General features: G+C 58.1%; 1 protein-coding gene across 2 annotated transcripts; it reads left to right on the forward strand.

Moving 5' to 3' along the window:
- Positions 1-536: 536 nt before the first annotated feature.
- Positions 537-8,898, forward strand: INSYN1 (inhibitory synaptic factor 1). Of its 2 annotated transcripts, none has more exons than XM_064389296.1 (4): positions 537-697; positions 1,966-2,133; positions 2,762-3,296; positions 8,145-8,898. In XM_064389296.1, exons 3-4 carry the CDS (start codon positions 3,081-3,083, stop codon positions 8,778-8,780), a joined length of 852 nt encoding a protein of 283 aa, XP_064245366.1. In that variant the 5' UTR covers positions 537-697; positions 1,966-2,133; positions 2,762-3,080; the 3' UTR covers positions 8,781-8,898. The 2 variants fall into 2 exon arrangements, with proteins under 2 accessions (XP_064245366.1, XP_064245367.1); XM_064389297.1 differs by lacking the exon at positions 537-697 and adding an exon at positions 791-858.
- The last annotated feature ends 1,584 nt before the right edge of the window (positions 8,899-10,482 follow it).

Raw genomic sequence — 10,482 nt, forward strand, 5'->3', positions numbered from 1 at the left:
TTCCCTGCATCTCTCTCCCCCATCCCAGCTGGGTTTTTCTCAGATCCCAAAAAAATCATCCCCAAACCCCCCTGGAGTGGGGGCAGGGGGAGCATCTTTGAAGGAAGGGGGAAAAAGCAGGAAAAGGGAGACACCTCCTTAGGGAACCTCCCCAGTGCTGCCTCAGTTTCCCAAGGTCCTATTCCCAAACCATCTGTTCTCCATCCGCACTCCATCCCCGCTCCATCCCCGCTCCATCCCCGCTCCATCCCCGCTCCCTTCCCTCTCCATTCCCACTCTATTCCTGCTCCATCCCCTCTCCATTCCATCTCCATCCTTGCTCCATTCCCTCTCCATTCCCTCTCCATCCCCACTCTATTCCAACTCCATTCCCTCTCCATCCGATTCCCTCTCCATCCCCGCTCCATCCCCGCTCCATCCCCTCTCCATCCCCTCTCTATTCCCGCTCCCTCCCCGCTCCGTTCCCGCTCCGCTCCCGCTCCGTTCCCGCTCCCGGTGCCTTTAATTCCCGTTTCCCGGCGCAGGCCCGGCCCCTCCGGTGACACAGCAGCGCCGGCGCGGGGCCGGGCGGAGCGCGGGGAGGCTGCGGCCGGAGCGGGGCCGGGCCGGGCCCTCCGCCGCTCATGGCCCTGCCCGGGGCCCGCTCCGCCCGCCCGGAGCCCGGGGAGAGCCCGGCCCTGAGCCCGCAGCGCCGCCGGTGCGTCCGGGGGGCTCCGCCAGCGGGGCCGGGGGGCCGGGCTGCGGGACATGGGGAGGCTGCGGCGCGTCCCGGGGGAGCGGGGATGGGGACACCGGGGGAGGCTCCGCCCGCCCCGAGCACGGGGACAGCCCGGCCCTGCCGAGCCCGCAGCGCCGCCGGTGCGTCCCGGGGGTGCCCGAGAGGGGAACCGGGGAGAGGGGAACGGGGGTGCGGGAATGGGGATGGAGGATGAGGGAACCGGGGATGGAGGATGCAGGGAGCGGAATCGGGGATGGAGGAACCGGGGATGGAGGATTCAGGAACCGGGGATGGAGGAACCGGGGACGGAGGATTCAGGAACCGGGGATGGAGGAACCGGGGATGGAGGATTCGGGAACCGGGGATGGAGGAACCGTGGATGGAGGATTCAGGAACCGGGCATGGAGGATTCAGGAACCGGGCATGGAGGATTCAGGATTAGGGGATGAAGGCTCCGGGGATGGAGGATGAGAGCGGCTGGGACAGACGCAGGGGGATGCGGGGAGCGGGAATGGGGAATACGGGAGGAGGGGATGGAGAATTCGGGCTGGAGGATTCGGGGCTGGGGGATTCGGGAACCGGGGCTGGCAGCTGCGGATACCGGCACCCGCCATCCCCGGAGCCCCGGAGGACACGGGAACCGGGGCTAGGGGATGCCTGTACCGGGAATGGGAGTTGTCGGTACCAGGGACGGGGGATATCGGTACCGGGGCTGGGGGATATCGGTACCGGGGCTGGGGGATATCGGTACCGGGGCTGGGGGATGCCGGTACCGGGGACGGGAGATGCCGGTTGCGGGGATGAGGGATGCCGGCTGAGAGATGCCGGTATCAGGGCTGAGGGATGTCGGTACCGGGAATGGAGGATGCCGGTACCGGGGATAAGGGGTGGCGGTACCGGGGATAGGAGATGGTGGCACTGGGGATGGGGGATGGCGGCACCGGGGCTGAGGGATGCCGGTACCGGGATGAGGGATGGCGGCACCGGGGCTGAGGGATGCCGGTACCGGCGAGTGAAACGCGGCCCTACCGGCTCCCCCTCCCCGGCTCCCCCGCCCCGCTCCCCCCGCGCCGTTCCCGGTTCCCGGGAGCCACTCGGGGGCACGGCGCGTTCTCCCCCCGCGGCGGCCGGGGCGGGGCCGGGATCCGGAGGGGGATGGCGGCGGGAAGAGCTCCGGGAGGGGCCCCGGGGCCGCTGCCACCCCCCGCCGGGCTGTCCCCGCCGGTAACGTGTCCCCCCCGCGACAGCGAGCGGAGCAGAGCGGCCCCGGCCCCCGCGGAAAAGCCCTGAGGGAGGCGGGAGCCGGCGGCGAGGAGGAGGAGGAGGAGGAGGGGGAGGAAGCGAGGGAAGGAGCCAGGGGAAAACAGGAGCGGGAAGAGCTCGGAGCGGAGCCCGGGAGCGGCCGGAGCGCGCCGGTGAGTGCGGAGAGCCCGCGTCCCCGGGTGTCGTGTCCGTGTCCCTGTGTCCTCCTGTCTGTCCCTCTGGGTGTCCCCCGTCCCTGTGTGTGTCCCCCTGGGTGTCTCTCTGTCCCGCTGGGTGTCCCTCTGTCCCTGTGTGTGTTCCCTGTCCCTGTCTGCGTCCCTCCGTCCCTATGTGTATCCCTCTGTCCCCCTGGGTGTCCCCATGTCCCTGTGTGTGTTCCCTGTCCCTGTGTGTGTCCCCCTGTCCCCCTGGGTGTCCCTCTGTCCCTGTGTGTGTCTCTCTGTCCCTGTGTGTGTCCCCCTGTCCCCCTGGGTGTCCCTCTGTCCCTGTGTGTGTCTCTCTGTCCCTGTGTGTGTCCCTCTGTCCCTCTGGGTGTCCCTCTGTCCCTCTGGGTGTCCCTCTGTCCCCCTGGGTGTCCGTCTGTCCCTCTGGGTGTCCGTCCCCAGGAGCCCCCACCACGCCCAGGCTCAGCCTGGGGTGGGCTCAGGGCGGCCACAGGGGGTGACATTCCCAGCGACATTCCCAGGCCCCATCCTCACCCCCCACAATTTGGGGGGGGAGGAGGCGCGGCCAGAGCCCTCCCCAAAGATCTGCCCGTCCCTTGTCCCTCTGTCCCCGCAGGAGGACAGCCGGACACCCCCGCAGCCAACGCCGGACCCGCCACCCCTCCTCGGCGACACCGCGCTGGAACTCCGCTTCCCGGCAAACCCCATCCTCCTCTCCTCCTCCTCCTCCTCCTCCTCCTGCTCCTCCTGCTCCTCCTGGCGGTGCCGCTGCCGCCACCAGCGGTGTCACCGCAGGGCCACCAGCGGTGTCCCCGCCCGGTGCGCGCCGCTCCCGCGGGCAGCCGAGCGCGGCGGCGCTAAGATGGTGAGAGCTGCCCGGGCCGGGCCGGGCGGGCAGCAGCGGCATGGACACCGGCCCGGCCGCCTAGGGAACGATGGACTCGCGGAGCCGCCGGGATGCGCAGCGCACGGAGCGGCCCGCCAGCGGCACCGGCAGCACCGGCAGCGCCGGCGGCAGCGGCACCGGCAGCGCCGGCCCTAGCGAGGGGGACGGGGAGCGGGAGCGCATCCGCGGCCGCATGAGGATGGTGATCGGGCAGCTCGAGGGCATCCTGCGGGAGCTCAAGGAGGTGGCCAAGGAGCTCCGCGAGGTAGGGGAATCCCGGGATAACGCGGAGCACGAGAAGGGAAGGGGTTGGCCCGGGTTTGGTCGTTCCCGGCTCGGGATTTGGCAGCGCTGGGGGGGATTTCCCTGAGGTGGGTTTGTAAAAAAAGGGGGGAATTCGGGAGTTCCTAAAGCGGATTTCCAAAAGAGAGGAGGAAATTTGGGTGTCGCTGAGGTGGATTTCCAAAAGAGAGGAGGAAATTTGGGCGTCAGGAGGAAATTTGGGCATCCCTGGGCTGGATTTCCAAAAGAGAGGAGGAAATTTGGGGGTACCTGGTCTGGATTTTCAAAAAAAGGAGGAAATTTGGGTGTCCCTGAGGTGGATTTTCAAAAGAGAGGAGGAAATTTGGGCGTCAGGAGGAAATTTGGGCATCCCTGGGCTGGATTTCCAAAAGAGAGGAGGAAATTTGGGGGTACCTGGTCTGGATTTTCAAAAAAAGGAGGAAATTTGGGTGTCCCTGAGGTGGATTTTCAAAAGAGAGGAGGAAATTTGGGGGTCCTTGAGGTGGATTTGCAAAAGAAAGGAGGAAATCTGGGAGTCCCTGGCTGGTGGCTCCAAGCCGAGGTGGGATCATGGATTGGGGTCCCCTCAGGGCCACCAAAGTGTCCTGGACTTGTGACATTGGGGTGTCACCTGATGGAACCTTTGGAATGTCCTTCGCTTGGGATCACAGATTGAGGTCCCTCAGGGCCACCAAAAATTCCTGGATTTGTGGCATTGGGGTGTCCCCATGGAGCCACCATGGAGGCTCTGGAATGTCCATCCCGGTGTCCATCTCTGCTCAGGGCCACCAAAAAATCCTGGAATTGTGACACTGGGGTGTCCCCATGGAGGATTCGGGATGTCCCTGGCTGGTGGCTCCGAGCCGAGGTGGGATCATGGATTGGGGTCCCTCAGAGCCACCAAAGTGTCCTGGACCTGTGACATCCCGGTTTTCCCTGTCTCTCTCCTTCCTTCCCATCCCTTTGTGTCCGGAATCATTCCCGGGCATTCTGTGCTGGGGAAAACAATGATTAAAATCCTTGGGTGGAAAAATCCCATTCAAAATCCCAAAAACTCCCATGGGAAGGGCCCATCCCATCTGGAATTTCTGGAATGGGATCAATGGGGTTCCCTCCCAGCCTTTTCCCTGGAAAAATCCTGCCGGTGATCCCCGATGGGAATAAATCCCCTAATAATGTTTGGATCAATAGGGAATTAACCGGGAACGCTTGGGAAGGTCCAGGGATTGTTATCCCAAAAATAACAGCTCTGGGAGAGGGTTGGGAGTTATATAGGAGCTGGCTTTTGGGGAATTTTGGGAGTGGGTTTTTGGGACTTTGGGAGTGGGTTTGGGGATTTTGGGAGTGGGTTTAGGGATTTTGGGAATGGTTTTGGGGGATTTTGGGAATGGGTTTGAGGATTTTGGGGAGATGTGTTTTGGGGGATTTGGGAGCTGGGTTTGTGGGATTTTGGGAGCAGTTTTGGGGGGATGTTTGGAGTAGTTTTGGTGGGATCTGGGCATGGATCTCTCCATCCCGGGCTCGGATCCACTTCCCAATCCTCTTCCCAAAGCCCTGTGGGGATGGAGGGTCCATCAGATCGCATCCATTGATCCACTGGATCTCAAGGCCTTGATGCCATCAGATCCCATCCTTTGATCCCATTGGATTTCAAACCCTTGATCCCATTGGATCCCAGCCCTTGGATCCCATCATATCCCACCCCTTTAATTCCATGGGATCCCATTCCTCAGATCCCACCAAATCCCACTAAATCCCATCGATTGATTTTATTGGATCTCAAGCCCTTGATCCCATCAGATCCCATCCTTTGATCCATTGGATCTCAAACCATTGGTCCCATCAGATCCCAACCTTTTGGATCCCGACATCCCAACCCTTGGATCCCACCAGATCCCACCCCTCTGATCCCAGCCCAAAATCCAGGATCTGGAGCCACCAATCCCAACCCCCATCAGGAACCTCAGGCTTGGCCTGCAGCCAAAATTCCCTAAATCCCATAAAAACAAGGATGGGGCTTCAGCTGTCCCACATCTGGGTGGGAACATTCTAGCTGGGATTTTATTGGGAATCTCCTGGGAATTCCCCCCAATTCCTTGGGAAGATCCCTAGGGATTCATCTCAAACCTCCTCCCCTGTTTATATGGGGAAAAATCCCCCGCAGTTCCCTAGGGGACAAATCCCCCATATTCCTTGGGAACATCCCCATGGATTCATTCCAAACTTCCTCTGCTGTTTATAGGGGGAAAAACCACCCACAATTTCCTGGGAATATCCCCAGGGATTCATCCCAAACACCCTCGTGTGCTTGGAGGGGAAAATTCCCCCAAATTCCCTCATCCCAAACCTCCTCCCCTGCTTGTGGGTGGAATCCTTCCCAGTTTCCTGGGAATTTGTCCCCTACAAGCAGGAAAGTGGCTTTGGGACAAATCTCTGGAGATGTTCACAGGGATTTGGGAGAATTTTTCCCCTATAAACACATTATGAGGTTTGGGATGAATCCTTGGGATGTTCCCAGGGAATTGGGGGGGTGTGGGATTTTCCCCCTATAAACAGGGGAAGACATTTGGGGTGAATCCCTGGGGATATTCCCAGGGAATTGGGGGGATTTTCCCCCTATAAAAACATGACGAATTTTGGGATGAATCCCTGGGAATTTTCCCAGGGAATTGGGGGGATTTCCCCCCTGTAAACGGGGGAGGACATTTGGGGTGAATCCCTGGGGATATTCCTCGGAAACTGGGGGGATTTTTCCCCCTCCAAGTGGGAAAAGCTCCGCCAGCCTCAGCAAGGGAGGAAAAGGGGGGGAGCAAATCCCAAATCCTTCTTTCCGTGTTAATCCCCTGCGGGAGCCGAGTGTCACCGGGGGAATTAACCCCCGGCTTAAAATAGGGAATGATCCTAAAAATAGCCCGGAGTGACACTAAATCCTGTGATGGGAACTGCCTCAAGTGACACCAGTCCCGGGATGGGGACAGGATTGGGATTGGGATTGGGACAGCCGTGAGTGGCATCAATCCCAGGGTGGGGAGAGGATTGGGATCAGGATTGACATTGGATTGGGGACAGGCACGAGTGACACCAATCCTGGGATGGGGTAGGATGGGGAAGGGGACAGGATTGGGATGGGAAAAATATTGGGCTGCTCATGGGATTGGGATTGGGACAGCTGTGAGTGGCACCAATCCCAGAATGGGGACAGGATGGGGATAGGGACAGGACTGGGATGGGGACGGGATTTGGATGGGGATGGGACTGGGATGGGGATGGGACTGGGATAGGGACAGGACTGGGATGGGGCTGGGATTAGGATGGGGACAGATATGAGTGACGCCAGTCCTGGGATGGGGACAGGATTGGGATGGGGACAGGACTGGGATGGGGACAGCCATGAGTGGCACCAATCCTGAATGGGGCTGGGATTGGGATTGGGATTGGGATTGGGATTGGGATTGGGATTGGGATTGGGATGCTGTCCCTGTTTGATCCCAGTCCCTTCAGTGAGGCTGTGTAGGAACCTCAGGTGACAGGGACATGCTGCCCCTGTCCCAGCACGGAAATTCCCATTGGGAACAGACGGGATCCCATTCCAGCAGAACCATTTGGTAATGGGGTATTCCCAAAGACTCCAAGCCTTCTTCCCAATTTTGAATTGTCCCAAAAACGAAGAGGTCAGGAAATCCCTTTTTTTACTCTCTTTCTCATGTTTAGCTCTTTCTTTTCCCAAAAAGAAGAAAAAATAAAAGGAAAAGGGATCTGGAATGGGGAAAAGGACTTTTCTGATTTCCAGGCTTCTCTGGGGATATTCCCAACAACCTCCAAAGCCAAAGCTTGAGGGATGGAGGGGTCCCACTTTTCCTGGAAGTTTTGGGGTGGGAAAACAACGGAGAAGTCCAAGGGGAGGAGTTGAGACCATCCATCCATCCATCCATCCATCCATCCATCCATCCATCCATCATCCATCCATCCATCATCCATCCATCATCCATCATCCATCCATCCATCCATCCATCCATCCATCCATCCATCCATCCTCCATCCATCATCCATCCATCCATCCATCCATCCATCCATCCATCCATCCATCATCCATCCATCCATCATCCATCCATCCATCCATCATCCATCCATCATCCATCCATCCATCCATCCATCCATCCATCCATCCATCCATCCATCCATCATCCATCCATCCATCATCCATCCATCCATCCATCCATCATCCATCCATCATCCATCCATCATCCATCCATCCATCCATCATCCATCCATCCATCCATCCATCCATCCATCCATCCATCATCCATCCATCCATCCATCATCCATCCATCCATCATCCATCCATCATCCATCCATCCATCCATCCATCCATCCATCCATCCATCCATCCATCATCCATCATCCATCCATCATCCATCCATCCATCCATCATCCATCCATCCATCCATCCATCCATCCATCCATCCATCCATCATCCATCCATCCATCCATCATCCATCATCCATCCATCATCCATCCATCCATCCATCATCCATCCTTCCATCCATCATCCATCTATCATCCATCCATCCATCCATCCATCCATCCATCCATCCATCCATCATCCATCCATCCATCATCCATCCATCCATCCATCCATCATCCATCCATCCATCCATCCATCCATCCATCATCCATCCATCATCCATCATCCATCCATCCATCCATCATCCATCCATCATCCATCCATCATCCATCCATCCATCCATCCATCATCCATCCATCATCCATCCATTCATCCATCCATCATCCATCCATCCATCCATCCCCGTGTCCATCTCTCTCTCCCCAGGTCGTGTCCCAGATCGACCGCCTGACGTCGGACTTCGCTCTGGACCTGGAGCCGGATGCTTGGACTCCGGCCACGGCCAGCAGCACGTCCAGCAGTGACCGGGGCGGGGCCAGCCTCGAGCTGGGCCCGCTGGACTTCGCCGCCTCCGACGTCCTCTCGGACAGCTGGGAATTCTGCTCCTTCCTGGACGCCTCCACGCCCTCGGACCCCGGCGATTGCCCGGAGCCTCCGCGGCCGCCGCCGGCCCGGCTGATGAACGGGGGGGTCCCCGTGGCCAACGGCCCCCGCGGGGGCGGGGGGACCCCGGATTCCTCCAGCGAGGAATGTTTTGGGAGCGCCACCGTTCCCAAAATGCCGGCCCAGCGCCCGGCGGGGACGCGGGAGCGCGTCCGCTTCAGCGACAAGGTGCTCTACCACGCCCTGTGCTGCGACGACGACGGCGATGCCGACGACGGCACCGACATTCCCAACGATCCCGCCAGGAAGGGGCCTCGGGAGCAGCTCCCGAGGAACCCGGGCGTGATCCCGATCCGCAGGGCCATGAGGAACAGCAGCACCCAGACCGTGGCCGATAAGAGCACGCAGACATTGCTGCCCTACGTCCCGGCCAGGCAGAGAATTCCCAACAAAAACTGAGCCCGGATCCGGGTTTGGAAAGGGTTTGGGGGAGGGGGAAAATCGCTGGGAAAGGGGCTGGAAAAGATCTATATATAAATATAAATATATATTTCAATAAATCCGTACTCCTGATAAACGCCGAGTGAGAAGGTGGCAACAAATATCCCGATACCGCTGTATCCCGATGTCCCGGTATCCCGATATCCCAACAGTTTTCCAGGCTCTGGGAATTTCAAATTATTTTTTTTTAATGGATAGAAGGAACTCAATAGTTCATCCGGCACAGAGAAATCCCGATCACGACGTGGATGTGCCAGAAGGGCCTGGCCAGCTCTTCTGCAGGGTGGGAATGGCACAGGGATGTGGGAATGCTGGAGGGGGTGGCAGGATAAGGGACGGGGAATTTCACATCCCTGGGATGCGTTATCCCTGTTTGGTTTAGGGAAAATCAGTGGGATCGGACTTCTCTGGCTGAGGGGACTCGGGATGGAAACAGGATGGCTCCTGGATATCCCTGGAATGCCACTGGAATATCATTCCCAACTCCAAGAGGGACAATGAGGGGATCACCAAAATCTCCAGGAACAAGGAGACAGCCTTGGGATCTCCTCCCCCCTCAATTCCCAACTTTTCCAGCGGAAATATCCCTGACCCCGAGTCCTGCATCCATCTGAAAAAAGTCCCGCTTTTCCTGAGCTCCCTAATCTCCCCTTTCCATGCCCAAATGCTGATTTTTCAGGGAAAGAAATCAGGTCCTGCTTGGAAACAAAGGAATCTGGAGCTCCAAATCCACCCTGGGCGTTTTTCCAAGGTATCCAAAGGGGTCAGAGCAGCAGCTGCTCCCAGGACAATGTTCCCGTGTCCTTCCCGCTGGCGCCTCATTCCGCAGGGACACACTTCCACCCCGGAGCATTCCTGGCATGAGGCTTTTCCAAGGTTTTTCTGAGCCAAAAATGCCACCTTGGCTCCTGATGGTCAATCCAGGCGGGAGGAGCTGCATTCCTGAGCAGCTTTGGGGTGGGAAGGCAATGCAGAAATCCAGGGGGAAGAGTTGGGACCATCCATCCATCCATCCATCCATCCATCCATCCATCCATCCATCATCCATCCATCATCCATCATCCAACCATCCATCCATCCATCATCCATCCATCATCCATCCATCCATCATCCATCCATCATCCATCATCCAACCATCCATCCATCCATCCATCCATCCATCCATCCATCCATCCATCATCCATCCATCATCCATCCATCATCCATCATCCATCCATCATCCATCCATCCATCCATCCATCCATCTATCCATCCATCCATCATCCATCCATCCATCCATCATCCATCCATCCATCCATCCATCTATCCATCCATCCATCATCCATCCATCATCCATCATCCATCCATCCATCCATCCATCCATCCATCCATCCATCCATCCATCATCCATCCATCCATCCATCCATCCATCCATCCATCCATCCATCATCCATCCATCATCCATCCATCATCCATCCATCCATCATCCATCCATCCATCCATCCATCCATCCATCTATCCATCCATCATCCATCCATCATCCATCCATCCATCCATCCATCCATCATCCATCCATCCATCCATCCATCCATCATCCATCCATCATCCATCCATCCATCCATCCATCATCCATCCATCCATCCATCCATCCATCCATCCATCCATCCATCCATCCATCCAT

The sequence above is a fragment of the Passer domesticus genome, chromosome 14 (assembly GCF_036417665.1).
Source record: "Passer domesticus isolate bPasDom1 chromosome 14, bPasDom1.hap1, whole genome shotgun sequence".
NCBI lineage: Eukaryota > Metazoa > Chordata > Aves > Passeriformes > Passeridae > Passer > Passer domesticus.

Bases quoted from the DNA above. Each gene is read 5' to 3' on its own strand.
- INSYN1 (XM_064389296.1), top strand. From the start codon at position 3,081: ATGGACTCGCGGAGCCGCCGGGATGCGCAGCGCACGGAGCGGCCCGCC. The intron at 3,297-8,144 runs GTAGGGGAATCC...CTCTCTCCCCAG, and splicing joins TGGCCAAGGAGCTCCGCGAG to GTCGTGTCCCAGATCGACCG.